We start from the raw sequence: 26,804 nt of genomic DNA, 5'->3' as shown, positions 1-26,804 counted from the left end.
AAGAAATGAAGGAAGAAGAAAGGAAAGCGGGGAGGGGGGGTGGGGGCGGCGGCGGAAGGGCATGAAGCACAGGAGGAGGGGAGGCGGGAGAGGGGGCAAGTGAGAGAAAAGAAAGAAAGAAAAGAAAGAAAAGAAAGAAAGAAAGATTTAATTAACGTCTTCCAAAAGACCGAACTCGGCCTATGAGACAAATCGGTGTGCCTGTATGGGGTATCCTCTGTCATCCCAACAAAATGAAAAAGTACTGAACTAAAAAGCTGAATCTGGGTTTGCAATAAGTACAATGAGTGGTGAAGGGGATGGAGCTCTACTGCTAGGAGAATGCAAAGCTATATGCATGGAGTATACAATCATGATATGCAACCTAGCTAGCTCCATCCTGTACCATACTGGGGGTATAAAATGGTATACATCAAAGAAGGGGGTGTCCACAGCTCCCTGAAGAACATGCCTGGGTGTGCTCTGAAGCGAGCCAGTCGCTCCGCACCCTCTCTGTGAAATTGAGCTCTGATCTCTGTCATCTCTCTTTGGTATAGGCGTGGTGTCCGAAAGCCAGGTGTCCTCTGTCTCCTGCGGGCTCTAACTGTCTCTACTCTCTAGAGAGTAATTCCCTGCCGTGTAGGGGCTGGGAGTGGGATGGATCTCTGAAAAAATGTAGTAATCTGTGTCTGTCGTCCCCCCTCTGGAGCTGTCTGAGCCTGTAATGATGTCTCTTTGTGTGGCGCTGTATGTGTAGAATGAATCTCCCCAGTATGCGCTAGTCTGCTGCCTCAAAGATCTGGCGTAGGGAATGTGGCTCTCTGAATAAAATGGGATATCTCTCTGTGATGGCTGTATATGCTCTGCATCTGCATACATAATGCTCCTCACTCTCCACCTCCTTTCTGCACAATCTGCATACCCTCTCCTCTTGGGGGATCCGTGCTGCTCTGCCAGTCTCAATCTCCAATCGGTGTGATGAAACACTAAGCTGACCAATAGCCACTCGGGAGCCGTGTGGTAAAAAGCCCTCCATGTATCTAGGCCTCTATAAATCCATCATCAGTGATACTCATGAAGTGATCTCTGTAGTATAGCATCTTTGGTGGAAGAGGCTGTGTGGGCGATATCCATGTCTCTCGTGAAAGAAAAAAAAAAAAAGAAGGAAGAAAAAGCAAAAAAGGGGGAAGAAAAAGAAAAAGAAAAAAAAGGGAAAGAAAGTAAAAAGAAAAAATGCCCACGCTACTACGAGATTTGAGGTAGATTGCATTCTCTCTTTTGGGATCGATTCAGCCCCCTCACGTGTCATGCAGTATAAGGACTAGAGATTGCATTCTCTCTTTTGGGATCGATTCAGCCCCCTCACGTGTCATGCAGTATAAGGACTAGAGATGTCTAGGCATGTATTCACAGGAGCTTGCTGTTAGCCATGTTAAGGCAGCACTTTGAGAGATGGAGCTACGTCAGATTTCTTTGGGTCACAGCCACCACCAACTATAGTGGCCCAACAGGAGCAGCAGCAAGACCCTCCAAGTACACGCAGACGTTCCAGAGGCCTCATCCCTCCACATGGCAGCTGCAAATTCAAGATACCTTCGATGGCCAGCTCCCCATCACAGAGGGGAGATGCTATGGCTGTGTTGTGTTCTATTTTGGAAGAGGACAGTATCACTGTATGACCACATATTGTCATCACATGGATATTTTAGCTTATGCACTAGTTTCATACAGTTTTTTGGTGTCTTTTCCATGGTTCGGATGTATCATGGATACATTTTAGTACCTTTTGGTCTAATATATACATTTTCCTGGAATCATCTAGGTATATATATATAATATACAGGGATGGGCAAGTCATCATCATAGAGCGGCATCCCAAATAGGGACGCGGGGTCTGTGGGACCATACACCTGGAGTTGGCAGTTTGGAACTGCAATGGGACACTATGGTCGGACATTGGGGGACTCCGGAAGTTTTTACAGAGAGGGACATTATCGACCCACCAGAGCCCAGAGAGAGGGCTACCACACATTTCAAGCTATGAGTGGGCATCTGCCTACTGAGAGGAGACATGCACATGTGGTGGGGTACGCGGGTCTGGCGGAGTGGCGGTACTATTCAGGACACATCTACAGCCCATGATCACCATAGTCCGCAAGGACACAGAGGCACGTTTTATGTGGGTGAGGTTATAGGGCACACTAGAGAGATGTATACACATTGCAGTATGTTAGGTCCCACCTAGGAAGTCCTCATATGCTATTCTGGAGGAGGGAGAGCAGTTTTTATCCCCTCCATGCAGACATCATTGAGTTCCCACACTTGGGAGAAGTTCTCCTTTTAGGGGACTTCAATGCCAGGACTTGGAGCGAGCAGGCATCTGTATATGATTAGGAGGAGCCGACCATGCAGGCGATAGACTCAGAGGAGATTGGCATTCAGCGAGCATCACAGGACAGAGGGGACATTACAGCATCAGGGAGAGAACTCCTCATGCTGGGGACCACACATGGCTTAGCCATCTTCAACGGGATGTCCTGTTGGCCTTCTTCCAGAGCTCTCTCATGCTTCCCATATGGTGAAGGCTTGAGTATAGTGGATTACCTGATGGGATCTCCGGCTTTAGCCACATTCATACATACCTTCACCATTCCCACCTGCCCACTTGGAGCCGACCATGCCTATCTGTCCTTCAACCTCATCTTTTCCCGACCATCCTCACCACCACCGCCCATCTCCCACTAACCCAGATTTACTTCCACCATGATGGGGACTCCACTTACTCTGATCATCTCTACCGACACCTAACATATGTAGACCCCAATCTCCCACTAGCCGACCTCACCTCTCAGCTCACCACAATCTTACACACCTCTGCCATAGCCGCTTTCCCATCCACTAACCGATCTACGGCTAAACCCCCCACCAGCACCACTAACCGATCTACGGCTAAACCCCCCACCAGCACCATGATTGGTATGACGAGGAATGCCGCACAACACGTGAGTGTATCTTACGCGAGGTTGCAACTGGCCAAATCCGAGAGCGAGATGAAGGATTAACCAATACACAACCAGATGTAAGAAACGAGCACATGTTAAGGGAAAATACAAGGACTTATACCAATCTCTCAAAGGTGTGAACTGTACTGAGGGTTGGAAGAAAATCCGGGAGCAACGCCGAGGCCCCACCCACACCCATCACATTTCCATCCATATGGCGCACACATGCACGATCCCTATACGAAGTACCAGATCAGCCTCCCATCCCACCACCATCACATCCACGTCCCATCACATCCACCTTCTTCACATCTGACACGGTAGCCCAAGCCATCCGGAGACAAAAAAACGGTAGATCATAGGACCATGAGGGCGTTTTGGCAGAGCACATCTCCCATGCGGGAGAGACTCTGGCACCCCTCCTGGCCCATATTTTTGGAAGGCTTCCCACCCACCTGGACAGCCATATCATCTCACCCATCCATAAAGCCGGAGATCCCATGGATCCCAACTGTTAGAAATTAAGGTGGAATACAAGTGAGGCATTCATGATAAAAAGGATGTGATTGCATTGTCTCAAATGATCTTGTACATAGTGCTTATATAGCCATGAGAGGTACACTCAATATGACTGGATACATTGCTTGGACGACGTCATTGCTTATGGCATTTGGTGGTGGATTACATCTTTGATCTTGGGCTAAGATATCGTATGCAAGATAATTAAAAAGGCTAGGGACTACAAGTTGGGCTTATTGCCAACAAACTCTCCTTAAGCCAAACTTGAGAAAGACACTCGATACATGGACTTAGCCTACAACTATTCTCCTTGAAACAATGAGACGGAGTTCCCCCTTTTTATAACAATAGGGAGTCTTCAATGCCACATGTTGCTCTCACAAAGTGGCTCTCCTTTGCATAATTGTCAGGTACGAAGGTACGAAACGAGACGAAGGTACGAAAAAACGATACCGGTACGAGACTTTTTATTTCGGAAAACTAAGTGCGATAGAGGTACGATCAACTTTAAAAAACACTTGAAAAATAGATATTTGTACACATTTAGAGATGCAAAGTCGAGAGAAGGTGGCAAGGTGGAAAGCCCCCATTGCCCAAATGGCCATAAAAAACAAGAAAACAAAACCGGAAGAAAAAAACGGGCATAAACAAAGTCGCAAAAAAAAACGGCCATTAAAATAAAAATAGTTTCGTATTAGTTTCGCTGGCATAGTTTCGTACTGTACCGTTTTTTATGTATCTCATGAGCGGGACTAGTTTCGCAGACAACTATGCTCCTCTGTCTCGACAATGTGAGTCTTCTCCTTTTTCTTGTCTTGTTTTTCCTTGCGATAACACTTGCTGAGAGGTTCGTTTTCCCACAATGAGAGTGTGGATTGTTAATGAAGCAGTCTTTGGATGAGTGATTGGTCTTTGGGCTTGTTCATCTTTGGCTTGTAATGCTACTGGGGTAGCTCGAGTAGTAACCCCCTCTTCCTCACTCAATATGGTTTCACAAGACCCCATATATTTTTTCTCATTTAGTGTCCTTTTACTTTAATTTGCCAAGTATGAAATCCTTGGCCATTAAACTTGATTTCCGCAAAGCATTTGATATAGTGCCTTGGGCCAGACTACTGCAGAGACTCCAGGATTTGGGGGTACCATCAGACATGATTTGGGGGATCATGGCATTATATGAGTAAGTCATAGGGCGGGTGAGATGCCCAAGAGGATTATCAGAGGAGATCTCTAGTACCATTGGAGTGAAGCAAGGATGCCCACTGTCCCCCACTCTCTTTGGCCTCTACATCGACGAGATTTCGGCCTTCATTGATTGAGGAGGGGGAGGAGGCGTATCACTAGTAGGCATCCTTGTTTCCGTACTACTTTATGCTGATGACATTGTGCTTATTGCAGACCTCCAGAGGCTCTCTAGAGGCATCTTGACACGTTACAAGACTTTTGTGTACAGCGGGATCTCACAAAAAACCTTGGGAAAACCAAGGTTATGGTCTTCAACACATCCCCTTTTTTCACATCCCGACTGAGTTTCACCTACATGGGCAGCCCCGTGGAGATTGCATACTCATATGCATACTTGGGAGTCACTTTTATAGGACCGGTCTTCTCGATGAGCCATGCTCCAGAGGCTAGATTGATACGAGTTTATGCTTTTCTTGCTCTCATGGAGAGACAGTGCTTCCAGGCCCACTTCCAGGAGCCGAGGACCAAGATGTGGCTATTTGACACCTTGGTCACTCCGGCATTGATGTATGGAGCACCCTTCTAGGCACCTGATCATACAGCGGCCAAATGGCCGAGGATAGAGAGACCTCATGTCATGATGCTCTCTCGTATGATACGTAGCAAACCATCAGTCCCACATGATATTATCCTAGCAGCGTTTGCTGCAGCACCCATGGTAGTAGAGGCACTCTTCCAGACAGTCATACATTCACAGGATTAGTGCTATGGTCCCTTGGAGACTCCTGAGGCTTGCCCTACAGTCCTCCCAGCAGCTAGCAACAGATGGGCACGAGGCTTGCCCTACAGTCCTCCCAGCAGCTAGCAACAGATGGGCACGAGTCATGGTACAACTGAGTATGCACCTGGTTCACGAGGCAGGGACTCGGGATGGATCGCCTCCCCCCACTCCAGTATGACCCGGACTCCCCATTTATCAGGCTCTCTTAGGATGACAAGAACCGGGTGATCAGATATGATTTATTGGCACTATACATACAGGATACACTTGGACCACAACACATGAACCACTCTCACACAAACGGCAGTACTACATGGATACTTTCATGAGGCTTACAGAGGATGGTTTAGTTGCAGGTGTCATTGCACTGCTTGAGGATAGAGACAGGGAGAGCCATGCGGATACCTCGTGAGGAGAGGATATGCTCCATGTGCCAGCAGGAGGTCGAGTCAGAGGAGCACTTCATATGCAGATGCATCATATATTATGAGATTCGAGGGGGATTCCACTGTCTCTTCAGGAGGGGTTTGGACCCTTATCTAGGATCATGGATTACCCAAATCAGCAGTGCCTGGGTCTCTTCCTACTAGAGCCTCACTGCCACATAGGCTCACTGATTAGGGACTCCAAACCCCATGGGAGACACCCACCCCGGCCCAAGGCGACTATCACTCTGTTCTTTCGACCACGAGATGATGTCCCACCAGCTATGGATGACATACCCACAGCCTCATTGAGCCACACATTCTTGAGTGCCCGACCCAGCAACACAAACATCAGCCCCAACTTGAGGAGATCTTGGAGAGGCACAGAGCCACTTTCCCACGCTCGGTGGATCTTTAGAGCCTTCTACAGGCTAACCCCATGCTTGATATCCTTGACGCCCCCCTCCCCCTACCGAGGGGTTAGCTCCATAGGTTGTAAGGTGATGGTCCCTTTTTGTATCATATGGCTCGGATTTGACATTCTCAGCTCATAGCTCTAGTCTTTGTTTTCTTTTGTACCATGATGAGATTACTTGGACACTGTTGTATCACTTTTGGTCTCATAGACCCACTTGGTCTTTTGAAGACATTTAATATAACTCTCTCTCTCTCATTTAGTTGTTCTCTTTGATGAGACACCAACTTCAGATGTACGCTCAGTTTTGGTCTCATAGGCCACTATGGCCTCTTAGACACGTTAATGTATCATTTCATTTCATTTCATTTTCTCTCTCTCAGGTTGGCAGTATGGAACTACAATGGCATGTTGTGATTGAATCCAGGAGGCTTGAGTGAGATTCTCACAGGCAGGGATGTCATTTTTTATACCGAGACTCATCAGAGCCCTGAGAGGGGCTTACCATACATAGCCAGGTATGAGTGGGAGTTAGCTTTCCAAGGCGAGACCCTTTCATCAGGAGTAGTATGTGGCTCTGGAGGGGTAGCTGTCCTTTTTAGATCCCATCTTCGACAAATTCTCAACATTGTCCGGAAGGACGAGGATGCACGGTATCTTTGGGTGTGGCTACAACTTAGCAGTGAGAGAGTCATTCACATTGCTGTGTGTTATTTTGCACCACGCCACTCCCCTTACGCTGCACAGCGTGGCCAGTCACCGTACTTACCATTATATGGGGATATTATGGAGTTCTCACAGCTGGGGGAAGTCCTCCTGCTTAGGGATTTCAACGCCAAGACGGGAAGTCAGCAGTTCATTTGCAGAGAGCCAGGGATGCAGAGCCTCAGGACAGGTTGGCTTTCAGAGGAGCTACTCTACCCTTGACCACATCTTCACCCTCCGTGCCGGAAAACTAGAAATAGTGATAAAACACTTTCAACTGGGCCGTGGAAAGGTCTCCAAGAAAGTGGGCTTCTTGGAGAGACTAGCAAGAAAAATTTGAAAAAGGCGAAGACATCCACTGGAGAGTGCCCAAACAACAGAGTGTTGCGGACATGATATAAACTCCATAAGGCCCAATAACGGCACCATGAAAAAAAGAGAGCATAATATCTACCAAAAAGCGAAAAGTGCCTGCCAAAGGGAAGGCTGGGAAACCGGGCATGGAGAAGAGTTGTCAAACGAGCCAGGAAATCTCGAGCGGTAGGACAAGCCTAGAGAAGATGCAGAACCGTCTCGTGCTGATGCGAACAAGTAGGGCAAACTGAGGAGACAATATGCTGGGCAGCTAGAAGGACACCCACTGGAAGGGCCCCCGCTAGACATCGCCATAGAAAGACCCGCTGCTTGAGGGGAAGCTTACTTTTCCATATACGATGAAGATATGTTTTCCACCACCCAAGTGGCCTATCCAAATCCCATAAATGATTGCCATGCTCTCGAATCCATGGTTGCGGAAGAAGAAGACGCTAGGCTTTTTGGCAGATAGATCGGCAAAAGAGAAAGTGGAATAACCTGGTAGCTCCCGATCAAACTTCCAATCAAGTAGTGGAAGAGGAGAAAACAGGTGAGGCATCGGTTGGAAAGGCTGTAGCAATTCAACGATAGCATGCCATATAGGCCAGTGATGCATCCCCAGATGAAACCGTGTCCGGGCCTATGGAAAAGAGAGTGTGCAACCATTGTCATCCACTACATCATCCACCAGAGAAATGCCAAGCGATGCAGAAAATAAGCCTTACGAGGCTGAAAAAGTGCCAAAGGGGAATCAAAGACCCGACTCCAGTGTAGACTGTGCTGACAAAGCGAGTTGCCGGAATCCAGAGGGTGGCCAGACCAAGATAAGTGTGCCAAAAGTTAGTGCCAATCGGAAATCAAACGGGTAGAAAAAGAACAGCCACGTATGCGGCCTTGAAAATGCCCAAAAATAACATCTGGGATAGTTGGTGTCCAGTGTTCAAATGCTGCTGTCCTGAGAGAGGCAAATAAGTGAGAAAGCATGAGTGTCTAGGGCTGACACTGTTCCAAGAAAGTAGGCAGGAGCATGGCCTTGCGAGCAAGCACATGAACATGTATGTTGAGGATGTTCAAGCCCCCATGCATCTTTGGTGTGCAAACATAACTGCACTTGAGAAGACGCATTGCCTTACGGTCAGTTTTGGTATGCCAAAGACATTCTATCACTCTGGACATAAACTGCTGAATGTCCTAAGAGGACCAAGGAATGAGCGGCAGATGAAATTGCACATAAGCCATAATGATGGCCTGGACAATCCGAAGGCGAACATGAAGTGGCCAAGTGGAAAGTTTCCAGTAGTCTAGCTTATGGTAAAGCTTTTGAAGCACCCACTGTCTCTCTTGTGCCAAGGAAATGTGCCAACCAACGGGTACCCCAAATGCCACACCACATGATTAGGAGGGAGCAAGAGGCTCGGCCACAAGAAACGATGCCAGTCATGCTCATGCAAAGGCAGGATTTTTGATTTTGCAAAGTTGACTTTTTGATGTTGCTGACTAAGATCTGTAAGCTGCTGAAGATCTGACTGAGAATTGCGCAAGAAGAAAAAGGAGTCATCACCATAAGCCTGGCTAACAAAAGGCATCCCCCCAGGAATAGCAATGCCATGCAAGCGCTGCTCCGGAACCAAAGCATCCATGTACAGCAGTAACGGATGAGTGGCGATAGCATATAGTAAGGCACTGAGAGGACAGCCTTGCCGGATGGAGCGGTCCAATGTCCAAGAGGAAGACAGAGCATTAGCCAACAGGCAGCAACCAGAGCCATCCAATGCACCACATGTTGCATGTGACAACCGCAGCCCAACTGGGCGAGAACAGCTACAATGAAATCCCATCGAATGGTATCAAAAGCTTTCTCAATGTCTACCTGCATGATAAGAACATCCTGACCAGTGTATTTGGCATACTCTATCCCAATGCAAGTATTAGCAATATTATCAAGAATTTGCTTGCGAGGTACAAAACCATACCGCGCACGGTGCAAATCGGCATCTAAAATGTGGGACAACTGGAGAACCAGCATCTTAGAAACCAACTTATAAACCACCGGCATCAGAGTACTCAGATGCCAATCCGATAGATGTTCACACAATGGTTTTTTAGGGAGCAAACGCAGCAAACCCTTTTTCCATGAAAGCCAGGCATCATTAATCATGTGCAGTAAAACAGGGCTCAAATCATCCCAAAACTTAGCAAAGAACTCAATCATCCTGGGGATTTGAAGCGACCCAATCGGGCCAAGGTAGCTGTCAATTCCTCATCAGTAAATGGCATCTCTAACAAATTTGCCTCATCCGCAGAGAGAATAGGATGCACTCGGCGTAAGAACACATCACGTGCTACAATTTCATCTGATGTGGAGGGTCTAGGAGGAGCAAACAAATCAGAAAAATACTGTTGGACAACACCATCAAGCTGCTGCTTATTGTTAGTCCAAGTCCCATCATGCCGTTGCACCCTATGAAGGGAATGCATACGTCGAGAAGTGTGGAGGCTTTTGAAAAAAACCTTCGAGGAGCAACCCTTATCCTGTAGTGCTTTATGACGATAACGGACTTGCCATTTGTGGAGTTTACATTTATCATTGTCAGCCAAGCAATGATGTGCAGATTGAAGGCGAGATTGCTCAGCAACAGAAAGAGCATGTTGTTGACTAAGATCTGTAAGGTGCTGTAGTTGGCCACCCGAGTTCGTAAGCCTCCCATGTAGCATTTGCCATAGTCTCAGATAATATCTGCATGCCCATGGAAAAACGATCCCATGCCCAGTCAGCATCAACAGAAACATGCAAAACAAGGCGATCAATGAGTCCATGTACCATGAACTGGAAGCACTGATGCTTGAGATAACTATTATTAACCAACAAGATCCTCTTGCAAGGTAGTGGCACATCCTACGGTGGGAGACCAAAATGCAATGTCATACAGACCGAAAAATGATCCGAGAAGCGCATCGAGAAATCCAAGCTCATTGCGCAGGTAAAAGCATCAGACTGCACTGCATTCAACATGTACCATCGGTCCAATCGAGCCCAATAGCTAGTGAGAGCATTGTGATGGAAAGTATAGCCAGTGCGACCCGGCATAAGATGCAGCCATAACTCACAAGCGTGCAAGGAATCAAGCATACGACCCCAAGCGTGATGCTCCCTTAAGACCATATGAGACCGATGGGTACTATTGTCCCCTAGATTAGGTGCATTATTAAAATCCCCGCAAAGAAAAGCATGTCCCATCCAAGGGTAGGCTGTCAAACAGTGCCACATTTCAGCTCGCGTAGCAGAAGTTCGCGAGGCATAAACTGAGGCAAACTCATAAATCTCCCCATTAAGCATACATTGAACGACAAGGAAATGGCCCTGCGGATCATTGTACGCAACATGTGGCTACAACTCAGGATGTACATGCATAGCAACACCTGAGAAAGCAGAAGAACCAGCATAGAAAATCCGAAACCCAGCAAAATATCCTTCACAGCCCGCCAAGGAGTGTTGATTGTGCTCCTGCAAACACACTATATGCAGCTTACTGGTATTTATGTAGTCCCACACTAGCCTCCATTTATTTACATGGCAGAGGCCCTGAACATTGTACGTAATGCATTTGAGCGGTATATACAGATGTACAAACTGCAAGAAAGTCCCACCATTCAACTCTCAACCTGCATGGTTGCACTAGGTTGGGCCATGACTGACTGCTCATCAACATTAGCAAGCTCTAGAAGGTTAGAAATAGGGGCATCAGCAGAAACATGAGTACCCGATAATGGATGCAATGAATCAGCTCCTTGAAACACAGGAGCTTGCAAAATTTCCCCATTTGGGTTTAAAAAATACCTCCTGAGAGGGCATACGAGGCATATCAATGTGAAATGCCACATGGGGAGGAGTGCGTTTATATGTGTCCCACAGCACACAAAAACGAGTGACATTGCCATTCGAACGGGGTGGGGACACAACTTTCCCCAGTGCTTCGGCTAAGAATGGTGATGGAGGTCTGCAATACAAAGGCAAGTCCAACACCTTCACCCAAACCGAGCATTTGTGCCTGATAAGATTTTGATAATCCTTGGTTGGCATCCAAGAAAAACATGCACCAACTGGCGACCATAAAACAAGGGAGATTTCTCCAAAAGCATTTGCTTATACTATGGCTCAGTAAAAATAACCTCATAAAAACCGGGAGCAGCTTTGTAACAGCCTACAACAAAGCATCCTTTAAGCAAAGACTTAATACACTGTGCAACATCCCCCACATCAGGCATGCGGCCTTGAAAGAACAGCACAACCGCTTTCTGTGTCAAACTCATTACTGGAGCATACAAGACCTGTCCCGGGATAGAAACATGAAAAGCCGGCTCTGGCTCATCCCAAGCTTGCTGAATTTCAGAAAACCCTTCTTGCAAGCTGTTAGCAAAAGGCTGTAATTCCGGATTCACGCAGCGAGCAGGCGCATCATCAACCAAAACTTGGCGACGCTTAAGGACTCCTCTTTGAAAAGTCTTCACAGGCTCCATGAAGAAAACCCTGACCAACAAACACACACACACACACACACACACACACACACACAGCTGTACACAGGCTGGCTACACAGACCCTCCCTCTCTCTCTCTCTCTTTCTCTCACACACACACACACACACACACACACTCAGAAGGGGATGTACTCAGAAGGGGATGTACAGAGAAGAGAAAGGAAAGGAAAAAATGAAGGGTTGCAAGAAGTAGACGTGCAGAACAGAAGTCGCAGGTCTGAAGAAGAAGATGTGCAGGTCGAAGGAAGCAACTCGCAATATGTACAGGTCTCAGGCGCAGGCGCGCAGGCGAGCAGTCGAGGAGATCGCAGGTGAGCAGAATCGAGCAGGTCGCATGCAAGCAGTGTCGAGCAGGTTGCAAGCAAGCAGTCGAGCAGGTCGCAGGCAGGCGGCTCACCACACACCAACCTTGTAAGGAGCCACGACCATTCCATTTTAAATTTGAAAGGACAAGCTTCCAATCAGCAAGTAAGCCAGGTTGAGAGGACAGCCCTTAATTTTGCCAGTAATGTAACCAAGAATAAAATCCCAATGAGTAGGGAAATTGAAGCATCAGTTTACCTCTGTGAGCAAGAATATGCACCTGTAAATTAAGGATATTCAAGCCTCCATGCATTTTAGGGGTACACAAACGATTTGCCGAAAGCAAACGTACACTCTTTTTCCCCTGCTTCGATCTCCAGAATATCTCCAAGATGGTGGACATAAATAATTTCAGCTCCCCCTGAGAAAACCTGATGAGAGGAAGGTAGAACTGAATATAGGCAACCAAGATGGATTGGAGAATCCGTAAACGAACATGCAATGGCCATGTTGCAAGTTTCCAGTATTCCAACTTTTTCTTGAGCTTTGTCAAGACCCAATCTGTTTGTTGATGGCGAGTGACTGTCCATCCCAAAGGATATCCCAAATGCCGAATCAAATGAGTGGAGTGAACTATTTCCCCTGGCCATAGCAAATTATGCCACTGTTTTGAATGCAGAGGCAGCAATTTAGATTTCTGAAAATTGATTTGTAGGCCAGCCGCAAGTGCAAACAAAGAAAGAGCCTGCATCAAAGTAGAGAGATCCTGATGTGTATTGCGAGGAAGAAAAAAAGAATCGTCAGCATATGCCTGAGCAATTTAGATTTCTGAAAATTGATTTGTAGGCCAGCCGCAAGTGCAAACAAAGAAAGAGCCTGCATCAAAGTAGAGAGATCCTGATGTGTATTGCGAGGAAGAAAAAAAGAATCGTCAGCATATGCCTGAGCAACCAACTGACGTCTATTCTGAATGTCCAATCCATGAAGACTGCCAGTATCAACCAAATGATCCATATAAAGAAGCATGGGATACGTCGCTATAGCATACAAAAGAGCACTTAAAGGGCATCCCTGCCTAACTGAACGATGCAAAGTCCATGATTCTGAGAGATCTCCTGACAACATACAAGCCGCCTGGCTATCAGCATAAAGCCAGTAAATGATATTCTGCATTTTTTCTCCAAATCCCAGAGCACGCATGGTTTCTTGAATGAACCCCCATTTAATAGTATCAAAAGCCTTAGCAATATCCACTTGCAATAATAAGACATCCTGCTGCGTGTATTTGGCATATTCAATGCCAATATAAGCATTTGCAATGTTATCTGTAATGTGCCTGCTAGGAATAAATCCATACTGTGCAGAATGGAGTCCATCATTCAAGTAACCCTTAATGCGATCGACAACCATTTTACTGATAATCTTGTATATCACCGGCATAAGGGTAATTGGTCTCCAATCTGCCAAAGACTGACATAAGTGTTTTTTAGGCAACAGCTTCACTAATCCTTTTTTCCAGGAAGCTGGCATTTGCCTTGTCTCCCAGGCAATGTTTACCATACGCAGCAAAGGTAATTTGAGGGTGTCCCAATATGCAAGAAAAAATTCAACTGTAAGGCCATCCCATCCTGGAGCTTTCCATCAGCCACAAGACCTGATTGCATCAGACAGTTCTTGTTCAGAGAATTTTGTTTCTAGTTGTTGCGCCTGAGTAGCAGAAAGGATGGGGGATACATGCTGTAATAGTTGATGACGTGCATCATACACTTCCATGGCGTGAGAATCATCCTCACCAAATTGAGAGGAGAAATGGGCAACACAAGTCGCAGCCAATCGTGCTCGGGTGGAGGTCCACGTGTCATCTGAAATTAAAGTGCGACATATAGATGCAGCTTGTTTTCTGGAATGTAAACTCTTGAAAAATTCTTTGGAAGAGCAGCCTTTGTCCAAAAGCGCGTGTTGTCGTGCCCGTATCTCCCATTTGACAAGCTTTCGATGATCATTTACCTGAATACAGTGACGAGCTTGACATAAAGAATTGGCTTCAGCCAAAGTTAGGGAGCGAAGATGACTAAGCTCTATTAACGATTGGCATGTTTGCTTAGCATAAGCAACAGTCTGTCTCCAACCTTTCAGATACTGTTTACCATAATCACGGATGACTGATTGCATGCGAGCAATAAAAGCTGTCCATGCATAATCCAAGTCAATGAAAGATTGAGGAAAGAGTGGCTGACAGGCCTCATGTATCAGTGCTTTGAATGCATCATGCTCCAAGTAACTATTATTGATGATAAGCAACCTTCGAAGTGGCAATCTGTCATCGGGCATGTCGTGTAGATGAACTCTGAGCCATAAGGGTACATGATCTGAATATGTAAATGTATAATCCACCCACAATTTGGTCGTGAGAGTATCATAATGAAACGGATCAAGCTGATACCATCGATCCAATCGAGCTTTGTAAGTGGATTGCCATGCACCACACACTTTTTTTTTTTTGGTAATGTCTAGTGCAGTATATTTATATGTTCACAAATTTACAAAGATGGGAGATCTCCATGAAGGAGAGGAACCCAAATGTCAGAAACATAAACAGAAGAGCTCTATGCAAGAAGCATCCATATCACCCTCATGCCATGCACCACACACACACACACACACACACACGCGCGCGCGCGCGTGCGCACACTTTTTGGGCTTTTCTTGATCATATCTTAACGTGTTGCAGGTCAGCCTTTCATGACTAGAACCTAAGGACTGGTACAAATTTGATACGTGATACAGTTGCATCTAGATAAACAGTGAAATGGTCACACTAGTCAATTATAACTGCTATAGAGAGAATGGGTCTGACTTATTCTAGTGATGTCGTGGATACAATCGTAGACAATGAAAACAATATAGTCTAGTGTTGGCCTAATGGTGCATCCTTGTGGTGGTGAAGAACACTCGTGGCGTGGTGACAAAACCTGCACTTTAAATTGTGATCACGTAGTGAACATGCAGTCTTGTCCATGAAGCTTCCAAATTTTGTGATGTCTCAATGGGGTCCCTCGTGTAGGATGCCATCATTGCCATGTGAATGTCCCCACCTGCAGGGTATCCTTGCCTCCCTTATGAGCTTCTCCTTGTCCTTGCCCTTGGCACTTCCATTATCTTTGTCCGTCTTGGGTGCGTGTTCATCTCAGCTCTGGTCTCGAAATCTTTTCTCTATAAGATAGAACGGCCCACCCATCTTGGGTCTCGGTAGTTTGTGACTTGGGAAGTCCTAAACACGTACTTAGATCTCATAGAAAGCATCCATGGTAGCCATAGTAAAAATGCATTTCCATCTCAAAATGTGACTGCATCTCAGTCTATAGAAAAGGTGTTGATTTGAGTATTTAAGACTCCTAGTCAGGCTTTCTAAATTTCAAAAAACTCTGCACATTAAGGTCATTGGTATGCATGGACTCATTTTTTGAGAAAATCTTGGTTTGCAGTTTGCTGGCAAAGCTGCGATGGCTGGACAAGCATGATCCTGAGGCATTTCACCAATGCCAAAGTGTATTAATTGGCGGGTGACCATGAAATCCCATCCCAACATCATTGCATGAAATCCTATCCCATCCCAACTTCCTTGCATGATACATACTGTGTATGATTTACTGTAGTGTATATTCTCGTGCCAGCCTTTTTTTAATGGGATGTGTCATTATAACATTGTCATTGCATAATCTAAATTTATGTTAGTCTTATAGTTGACTGTACATCACCCCCCCCCCCCCCCCCAAACATATTGTGTCTTTTTTGTCTCTTTAATTCGTAGGCATGACTATATAACATGGAGGCTGAGTCACGTACTTGTTTCGGATGCCACTACAGCGTCAACAACTGGTCTTACAGATACTACTTTCCAGGTCAGAAGTTTTTCTTGTGAGATCCTGTTTTCTCATCTTAAACAAGAGTGGAAGTAATTGTTCAACTTCTCTTCAGTATGCAGAGTCTCTTCTAGGAAACCTGAAGTTGGATCACTGGCTTCATAAACTTCCACCTATCTTGCCATCGGATGTTCCATGCGGTACTTTGTAAAGAAAAATTTTGATGTTGTACCTAGATGTTGTACATCCATATTTGCATCTTTTGAAGTATAAATGACAGGTGAGGTGAGTAGAGTAGCTGCAGAAGAACTGGGCTACACAAACTTGCAAGGAATACCAGTGTTACATTGCTGTGGAGACAATGGTGCTTGCTCTCTAGGGTAAGTTCTTGTGCCTGAAAGCCCTTGTGACTTGTTCAAGCACTTATGATGCGGTATTTTCAACAGAAAAGAAGTTTTCAGGGGAAAATGAAAAAGCATTTGACATAGCATGGATCAAGGAAGACTTCCTCCTATCTTTCCTTTTCCTCCCCTCCTCAGCCAACCCTGCCCTCCCTTTTCCATTTACCCCATCCTTGTACCTCCTTGCAGATTTTCCAGTAATACCCAAAAAGTGGTTTTACCCCCAAAAGCGTCCATTACAATTATTTTTGGGGGTTTCAAAACCACCTTTTGGGTATCACTCTTTTCCCATGGTAGAGCCCATGCTATATATCAATGGAAAGCTCTTCAAGAATAGATTCTAAATATGCCAACTCTAACAAATTTGGAGTTGATTTATTTAAAAAAAATCCATGTCCATTTTTTCAAAGAATATTCTTATACTAGAGGGCCCTTTAGAGACCCCAAATTTCCCCTAATGCTTAATGTCCTTGTGGATGGCTCTGGTTTGCTCTTCCATTTCTTCAAGCATCTTCCTAGAATCCTTAACCTTTAAGGTGGGGTCAGAGAAATTCAACGGGGGCTTTGAATGGTGACATGCCTATGCTTATGATAAGATGTATTGAAAGTTTATCTTGCCATATCTTTTAGTTTGTTTCATTCTAGTGATGTGAGTTTATTTAGATGGTTTCTAATTTGATTCAAAAGCTTTCACACCTAACCCACCATAAAATCTATTATGGTATCAAAGCTTAGGTTAGTGCATAGGTTTAAGTTGTGCCATTTCTTTCTTCCTTCTAGTGTGTAGATTAGTGTAGTTCCCATCAAGCAGGTAGAAAAGTCTTGGTTCTTCTAATCTTGATAGATCCTGCAAAATTGCTCTAGGGGGACCTTAGGCATGTCATTTCCAAGCTTCTTCTTAATTCCAGCTCAAATGTTTCTATCTCAAGTGATTGTAAGCTTGGACATATCAAAAAAGGTGGCCAAAGAAGGGTTTGTTGCTCTCAAAAGGTGCCGAATTTGACTATGATTTCTTTTACAAAGTGGTAAAGGACATTGAGATCTACGTGCTCTTAAATTTTGAGCCTGGTTCAAGCTTGGAAGTGAGAGAAATCAACTTTACAAGAAGATGCATTTTATGCAGAAATTTAGTTTATAGAGAAGCAATTGTTGAGTAGTCAATAGGCATAGTTCAAATCAGTTGTTTGGATGAGATTTTTGTGATTACCAGAGCATGAATATATATTTCACTTCATATACTTTTATTAATCAAGTGTGCCTTCATTGATTGAACTACTTTTTCACATTGTCTATACCAAGTGAAGTTACATGTTGAAATCCACTCCTTGGACACTTAGTGGATTCTTGCCTTTTTTTTAAAGAATTATTGGGTTCTTTACCTTGGCTACAAGGTGAGAATAATTATGGTATCTTGCATTTATTTTATCATGGATTGTCCAAGTCTAACTTTTGCAAGAATCTTCATGAAAATGCAAGTTATGGTGGAAGAACGTGTCGTTTAATTTCTTCTCCAAAACTTGTTTAATGGATGGGTTAGCATTCATTGATGAGAGAGCTGGTATATATATTCCATTGTTATAGGTTGGGTGGATTCATTTAACCTACTATTGGTGTATCTTCTTCAGTCAAACCCAGGACTCGTGGAAGATAAGGAGAAGAAAGGTGACTTTGTGTAACCTAATATTGGTGTATCTACTTTAGTCAATATCAAACCCAAGACTCGTGGAAGATAAGGAGAAGAAAGAAGATTTCATTGACAACTTCATTGGCAAAATCTTTTTCCGTTGTGTGGACAAAAACAGAGACCGATGATATGCATATACTGTGCAGAATACTAAGAGCTTCAGGAATATGTAATCAGTTTGAGACAGTTTTGAGTTTTGGTTGAGATAAAATTCAATGTACAGGAGAGAGAAAGTAAAGAGAGAAAATGAAAAGGTTTTGGCACAATTTCCAAGGTTTTTGAAGAGGAATTAAGGTACCCTGTGACTAGACACTTGTGTGTCAGTAGGAGCTTGATTTGGAGTAGGTGGCAGGCATGCAGGCCTGTGTGTGTCAGTTCCACACACCTGGAGGAGATGTAGGATTCCAAGTGTCAGCACGGAAAGGCTCAAGAAGCCTCCTGGAGTAGGCGCCCGGTTCTAAAGCCTGCGAGAGCTCATTGGCAGTTTTGTGTGGAGATGGAGAGCTTGGAGGAGCTGTCAGAGGAGCTGTGAAGCTGTGGATGCAGAGGAGACCGGCTGTGGAGCTTGCTATGGATGCCCGGAGAGCAGATTGTGAGCAAGAGTTGCTGAATTTGCTGAGAGGAGGCCGCGGGAAGCAAGAGAGAGCCAGGAACTGCATTTCCATCGCGAGGAACAGGTGATTTTCGAAGATTCCAGAGGCAAGAGGCCAGGAGAAGTAGGGCGACCAGCTTTGGGGCCAGGCTGGAGGTTTTCGGGAACAAGGAAAAAAAGTAAGTGTGCTGTTTTTCTGTGCTGTATCTGTTGCCAAGAGAGGCTTGGAGGAGGAGCGGCCTGTTTTACTGTGTTTTGGAGCCAGAGAAAGAGGCTAAAGCTGGGCGAACTGTTTTGGGAAGGTTCAAGGGCTGGAATTGAGCCTAAGGACTGTCTTTTGTCAGTATTCGAAGGTTGATGCTGTATTTCTGATTTGGGAGACCTGTGGGAGAGTTTTCAGTGAATATACTTGTTGAAAACAGCAAAATTCAGGACTGTTTTGGGGATTTGGAAGTGCTACGGCCCTGGGAAGGTGTTTTTGCGGTGTTTTAGGTCCAGAACAGGAGGGGAAAAGGCTGATTCTGATCTGAAATGGTAGCTACAGCAAAACAGCAGCAGAAGGAGCTGAACTGGAAGAGTTTTGTGGAGTTTGTATGCAGTTACATGCAAATAAAGTGGACTGTTTCAAGGCTGAATTGCCTGGCCCAATTGTAGCAAAGGAGACACAGTGTTTACTGAGTTTTCTTGGAGGCTTTAATGCTGAAAATGATCTACATCTGAGGAATGTATTTGATCTTGGAGTTGGGACCACGGGTTAATTCCATAGACCTTGGAGATGAAATCAATCCAATAGTAGTGTTTTCAGAAGTACATAGTCATATTTGCTCTGTGATTTTGCATATCAGAGATGAGCAACGGATGAACTTACAAATGTTTCCTGCTCACATTCTCTCAGCTGGAGTACTTGTCTTTGAGACAATGTCTGACGAAGAATGTGAAGGATTTTTCCAGTAGACATCTAAGTAGTTGTTCTCAGTGTTTGTAAGAGTTTTTTGGGTGTAATAGATTGCTGTTTGTGTTGTAATAGATTGCTGTCCTAAAAATACAGTTTTGTAAATTTGAAGAAAAGCTTTGAGGATAGCCCACCTCTGATATGTATCTTGTCTTGGAGTTTGGTCCGGATATTGAAGAACTGTACTTTGAAGATGGTTCTATGTTTGAGGTCGTTTATTCTGAGAGTGATGCAGGGTACTGGTCAGTCATAGTTTATATCGCTGAGGGGGAGTGGGCTGATTATGAATGGGTGTTAGATGATGATGATTCTGAGGATGTAATGGATGTACAACTCTGTAAAGACGAAGACTTGAATTGAAATAAAGTTTTGTACATACTCTTGGGTTTGGTGTTCTGGGTGTGTTGTATCAGTGTGTGGAAGTGTGACACCCTATAAAGGCATATATAGCTATACCGCTTCCGTGTCATCACCGTTGTGTTGGCCAGCATGGGTGATCGTATGGTGGTGATGAGAGTGCTCAATTGGGACAGACTATGATCCATATGCGGTTGTACGTTGCCCAGACATTTTGTCTAAAAGGATGAGTTCTTGGCCTTGTGGAGCTGAGAATTTTGTTGGGTGCCCATCCTTAGCTGAAAGTTACCAAAAAGGTTATCATATGTTGAATTATTTGATCAGTTGCTTCATGCCAAGATAGATCTAAAGTTCGGATATCATCAAATCCGTATTCGTGAAGGTGATGAGCATAAGACTGCCTTTCGCACGAAGTGTGGTCATGCCTTTCGGGTTGACCAATTCCCTGGCGACTTTTATGAGTCTCATGAATGACTGCCTCTGTGCTAGGATTTTCAGATATAGAAAAGAGTGCGGCGGAATCACACATACAATGCATACAAGAGTCCTAAACTACTGATCTGTAATACTACTATGTACAAGAAAGAAGTGTTACAGCTGTACTTCAAGCACAAAAGACAACTGAGAATGAAGATGTCAGTTCTCAGCCCACAGTGCCTAAGATCGTCTTGACTAGCCTGTACTGTAGAGAGACACCCTGTAGGGAATGCAGATTGGAAATGATGAAACCCCACGCAGGTATATATATGCATCATTTATGTTGGTAACCAGTTGACAGTTGTGTACTGGCCGATTGCCACATGTCCTGGCTAGTCTCCCGCGTTCGCTACCTGCGCTTGCTCTCGTGCCTACTGCCTATGACTCCTACAGGCCAGCACTCTCCCCCACTTGCATCAACTGTCATCAGCTGCATGGTATCCACATCAGGTGCCCTTTCATAAAAGGAAAATATCCAAACAAAGCTCATCCAAGGTACCCAAGATCCTGAACATTGTGAGACCACTTTTGCGTCCAGTGCGAAGGCTCATATTTCTTTCTAGCTCTTTGAAGACAAAGACCTACAAAGAAACATGCGAATGAGCAACTCTTGGCTGATCCAACACTTTGTGTTTGTCCAAATGTCCATGACGAAATATTGCACGCCGCTGCGCATCCTGCGTTAGCTCATGGAAAAAACACTCTAGAGAAAGGCGACAAAACTCCACCATCCATACTCTAGGCGCTAATGCATCAACTTAGATGGATTAGCTTCAATTTGTAAGTAACTTCTCCTAGTTTTCTAAGTATTGGAAATGGACTACAATATCTAAGAGATCGCGTAGCACACCTTCTAACCTCTTCAAGGTTAGTATTTTGAAAGAATTTATCTTCTGTAGTATATTCTACCCTTCTTTATCGAGAATTTATAAAAGTTTTTGCTCTACTTTGAGCTCTCTTTATGATGTCTTAAGCAAACAACCATTTTTTCATATCCGTAAGAAAGTCTTGAGCTGTACCTTTTCCTTCTCTAACCTGAGTGCTACTCGATCTCTCATTGAAATCCATATACCATCAGCTGCACTTGAATTTTTGGCAGTGCTATAAGCAAATTCCAAAACTGACATATAATTAGTTTGCTTCTTATTTACGTATGCTTGAAGCATATCCTCAATGATATGATTTATCCTCTCTGTTGACCATCTATTTGTGGAGGATGTTGGGTTGTTGTGCTCATATGTAACCTTGTAGCAAACCTCTCAAAGAGAACCCTCTAAAAGTGACAGTCAAACTTATTATCCCGGCCATTAACAATTAATAGGCCATAAAGCTTGAATATACCCTCCACGAATAGTCAAGCTAACTTGGAAGTTTTAACATTCTTTTTGGTTCGAAAAAAATGACCATCTTTGTCAATCCATCAACTACCACCCACATAAAATTGGGTTCCCTTTTTGTTCTCGATAGTCCTACTATAAAATCCTTAGAAATACTCTCCCAATGGATGTAGTAGACCGCCTACTTTTAGACGTTCAACCTTCGATACTTTCATAGTTGCATTCGATAGTCATACTCAACCTTGTGATCCGCAGTATACTTTGCTTACTGCACATGTACCATATGAGACATTTCATACACCAAGATTCTATATAAATTTTGAAGTTCATGTTTGTTAGGTGGTCCCTATGCCGCTTCCATGCATCCTATATGCTTTCCCAAGTAGTGTGCATGCAATGTGTCTACAATTGTTTTCAATATGCCATATTTTATATTTACATACGTAACTAGAAAAAAAGTGGCATACTTAACGCACCTTATCTTATTGGTGCTTTCCGTACTCGTTTCGTAATGTATTGAATAATATTTTTAATTACGTTGAAATTTATGGCACTTTGATACATAATCTTGGACGTCCTCATTCATCCTTAGCCACAAAAATTCTCCTTCAGAAGAACATAAATCTTCTGTATTCATGATTTCCAACGTTGGAACTATCACGACGTTGGGGCACCTGATGTCATGATCCTAAAAAGCCAAAATAGTTTGCATGTGAACGAACACTAGTAGAGAGTTGTGCGTAAAAGAGGGTGTTACTCTTTTAGAGAAGATATCCATCCTGAATGGTATACTTCTTTCATTTGAGCCTAATCCTGTTAACATCTGTCCTGGATGCAACTTCAATTGCTCTTTAGATAGCATCTTTGTTTGCATCCATTCTACATGCAACTCTTGTAGGATTAGCATTCAACTTTTGTAGGATTAGCAATCATCCTTAATGCTTCTCTGAGGGGGTCCGTCTTCCCAATTGCTTTTCAAATCTCACAGTAGAGGGCTTTATCATTTATGGACTCTAAGAAATCGTTAGGAAATTGAGTGAAACTCAATTCGTTTGCTGCCACTATATGGCTAAGGCAGTCCTCTACCATTTTACTTCTTTCTTTCCAATAGCCCAACAACACAAAATCAAAATCTTGTAACATCTAAACCCACCTGGGAATTTTGCCTCGAAGCTTAGGCTAATTCCAAATCCAAATGGTATTTTCATGATCAGTTGGGATTTCAAATTTAGCACCATACAAATAGTGCCTCCATTTCTTCAAAGCATGAATGATAGTAAAAGGCTCTTTTTCGTATATCGAATAATTTTTCAGCGTAGGTCCAACTTCTTACCTTCAAAAGCGGTTGATTTTACTCTTTGAATAAGGACCGCTCCTTTAGCATCATCACTAGCTTCCATTTCAAACCATAAACTTCTCGTTTGGGCTCTACTATCCTCAAAATAGGCACAATAGCTAGATAAAGCTTTTCCTCTGTGAGTCTTCTCATTAGAAGGTTTCCCCTTCCCCTTGAAGCTGTTTTTTAATAGGGACAACTATTCTCGCATAATCCTTAATGAATCAACAATAGAATCTTGACAAACCAAGAAATAAATGTACTTCTACACATTCTTGGGATACACCCATTTCAAAATGATCTCTACCTTTTGAGGATTCATGCACATTCCTCGTAGGACATAATATTTCGTAGATACTTCACGTCCTTTGTAAAAAATCATAGTTTGATTCCTTTGTATAGAGAGAATTCTCTTAGTGAAACATCTTCCTTAGATGTTCAATATGCTCTTTCTTTGATTGACTATAGATTAGACTATTATCAAGAAAAACTATCACAAACTTTCCTAAAAATGGTCTATTGACACAATTTAGAAGTGTCATTAAAGTTGGTGCTTTGGTTAATCCAAAAGGTATAACCTTGAACTTGAAATGTTCATATTGAGTCCTAATTATCATTTTTGGATATATCCTCAAACCTAATCTATCTTTGAGAACTATCTTGCTCTTTTTTTTTTTTTGGAAAAGAGATTTCTATTAAGTATGAAAAATTTTTACAAAAAGGGGAGATTTCAAACCAAGCAAGGGGGAAATCTCAACCAATCGGGTGCCTTGTTCTGTTAGTAAGGCCCCATATGAGATAATGCCATGATCCCATCCTCTCATAAATTGGCCACATTTTCTCTCTGTGGTCCTTGAAGATCCCTGAATCTTGGCCCAAGTGGCCATGGGCATGTGATGGTTGCATTCACCTACATAATCCCTTGACTAGTGTCTCTCAAGTGCTGGGTGCGAAGCATTCTTTCATCCTCCATGAGACTCATGAACCTTTTCCAATCCAACACCGAGGGGAGAAGAATCGCCAAGGCATCCAACTGGATATGCGTGGCTGCTCCAAGAGGTCTACCGAATTCAAGTCATTCCACACAATGGGCTGCTTGTAAGCCTCCTCAACTGACTGTGAAGGAATATGAATCAAGAAGCTCCTCATGCAATCCCAAGCTTGCAGAAGAGATCTCACCAAGGGTGAAGAAGATGGCCGATACTCTGCATCCAAGAAGATAAAATGTGGGCTGTAAATCCAATCATCTCCGCTAATTGGAATGCACCTCGTAATCTGCTGTTTGCAGAAGAAAGTCCTTCCAAGGCTTAGGGTCGAGAAGAAATCCTCTGACTACCATCTTACAAAGTAAAGCCTTATAGTGCACCTTCGGGTCAAAGATGTTCAATCCTCCCTCTTGCAATAATGGTATCCCAAGCCACTCTCGTCCTGGTGTGTACAATGCCATCTAATCCTAACCAAAGGAAGTTCCGAATAAAAGCCGACGAACCTGACCTATGCATCCCTTATGAAACACCTAGCATGATGTCACAAACCAAGCAGTTGTCAGCAGCACTTGGTTAGATACCAAGGCTCTAGAGGCCAAATCAAGCTTCTTGCTACTCCAATGTTGAAGTTTGCTTTTAATGCTCATGAGCACAAGGGCGAACTGTTGTGTAGGTGAAATGTCAATGCCAAGCTGACAACCAAGATATCTGGTAGTACATCCTTTCTCAATCCAGGTAAACCCCACATCCAAACCCCAATTTATCTGTGGAGAGTCACTAATCTAGAATCTCGTTGATTTGTGTCAATTAATGGAGGTGCCTGCTGTGAAACAAAACATCTCCAAAATAGTGCGGAAAGCACAGAGGCAAGCCACCGAAGCCTCCAAAAACATAGTAGTATCACCTGCTAACTTAGAGTCCAGTAACTCCTTTGTGCAAGGAGGCTGCTTGAGTATCGAGACCCCTGGCTTAACTCTAAGAAACCTACTCATAGCCTCTGCTACTAAAAGGTAGAGTAGTGGAGCTAAGGGGCATCCTTGCCTCACGGAGAGGGAGATCCCCTGCAGGGTAAAATTGTGCTGTGGGCCTCCCTATACATACATGAGACTCCTTTGATCCACTCCTAGGAGAAATCCATCTGTGCCATCGTGCCTTCCAAGAAGTCCCAATCCACTCTGTCATATGCTTTTTCAAAGTCTAGCAAAGAAGGGCAAGGGTTTGTTGGCTAGATTTAGCCCACTCCACCTTCTTAGAATGAAAAGATGTTATAAAAAATACTCCTTCCTTGGAGGAAACCATTTTGTGTATCATGAGTAATTGTCTGAAGAGCAGGTTGAAACTGCCTTCGCTAAGATTTTTACCCAGCTTCATTCCCTTGTGCATAACCATAATCCATTGTACCCTAGCATGATGACACCATGGCCAATAACATGAGGCAAAAGTGATGCTGACATGAAATGCATACCTCACCTTTGGTCCCTTGTGCATTGGACCAAAAAGTGTTGAGAAGAGGATCTTACCAGTTTTACCACACTGGAACATATCCAATTTGTGCTCCTACAGAAGCAACACAACCATAGGTCCACCTGTAATGGCAGGGTGGAGCTGATCCTTAACAAGGCTCTTCCTACTGTGCGTGGAAAGCCTCCCTAGGCCTTGCATATTCCATGAGATAATCCTCATGGTAAAGAAAGGGTTTTGATTCCAGAACTAAGCAAACGCTTGGTCGGAGTCTGGACCCGCCTCATGTAATGCTGTAGAAGGGGGTAATCCTTGGAGCAGTCAGCATGTGCACTCTGTCCTGGACTCTGCATAGTCTCTGCATACGGGTGCCGTGTGGGACACCGCGACCTAAATCTTGCTGCACATCCTTAAAGGCATCATAAGATGGCAACATGTCATGTGTATCCATACCAAGTGCATCGTGTATATTGTCCATCTCAAGCAAGGAGGACTCAACATAGTCATTCTGCACTGATGCAACATCCTTCTTTGAGGATGACTCTGCAAGCTCATCACTCTAACCCAATATATCGTCACTGTGTACATTGTCTTTGGGAAGGGCCTCATCTTGTCGCTCACTGTCACGAGCCAACACCATAACCCTAGGAACAACATGAGCTGCTGAGGCAGTGACTGCCTGGGTAGCAGAAGTGGGAAAACCTGATGGTGGGCACGTGTAGGACCAACCCAAATGTTGCCTGAGTGGCCTCCAACAATGGCCAATAAGCACGAGGAAGACCTGGGAATCTGAATGTGATAAGGTAACGGTTCTGGTGGCAGTCTCAGAAGTGCTCAAGGGCAGCCCTTCCCTTTGGGCCCAAGGAAGATTTTCTTCCTACTGTACACTAGCTACTTTGACCCTGTCGAACAAGACTGCCGACTTTAAACCTGTTAAAGAATATTCCGTACTTGAGCGCAGTGGAGGAAGGGAAGCGAAGAGAAGGGGGGCAGAGGGGAGGGCAAGAAGGGCAGGAGATGGCAGCGACAGAAGCAATGACGGGCAGTAGTAATGGCGGGCAGTAGGGCAGGAGCAAGGCAGTGAAGGAAGGGCTGAATGGGGGGCAGGATAATGGTGAGGGCAGGCAGGAGGAGGTTGAGTGTGCAGCAAAG

The 26,804-nt window shown here is 44.3% G+C and overlaps 1 protein-coding gene across 4 annotated transcripts in view; it reads left to right on the top strand.

The window, feature by feature from the left end:
• Positions 1 to 26,804, top strand: part of LOC147615987 (uncharacterized) — a 131,754-nt gene that overhangs the window by 36,083 nt on the left and 68,867 nt on the right. For 3 of the 4 annotated variants that reach the window (XM_086778619.1, XM_086778620.1, XM_086778617.1), the window contains exons 5-8: positions 15,692 to 15,769; positions 16,018 to 16,108; positions 16,185 to 16,269; positions 16,350 to 16,449. In XM_086778619.1, coding sequence (XP_086634745.1) covers positions 15,692 to 15,769; positions 16,018 to 16,108; positions 16,185 to 16,269; positions 16,350 to 16,449 — 354 coding nt within the window. The remainder of the gene's footprint in view (positions 1 to 15,691; positions 15,770 to 16,017; positions 16,109 to 16,184; positions 16,270 to 16,349; positions 16,450 to 26,804) is intronic. The other variant, XM_086778618.1, reaches the window with a different exon arrangement.

This window comes from Cibotium barometz, chromosome 39 (assembly GCF_041138505.1).
Source record: "Cibotium barometz isolate CiBa-2024 chromosome 39, ASM4113850v1, whole genome shotgun sequence".
Classification (NCBI taxonomy): domain Eukaryota; kingdom Viridiplantae; phylum Streptophyta; class Polypodiopsida; order Cyatheales; family Cibotiaceae; genus Cibotium; species Cibotium barometz.
This window is presented reverse-complemented; position numbering and strand designations above follow the sequence as displayed.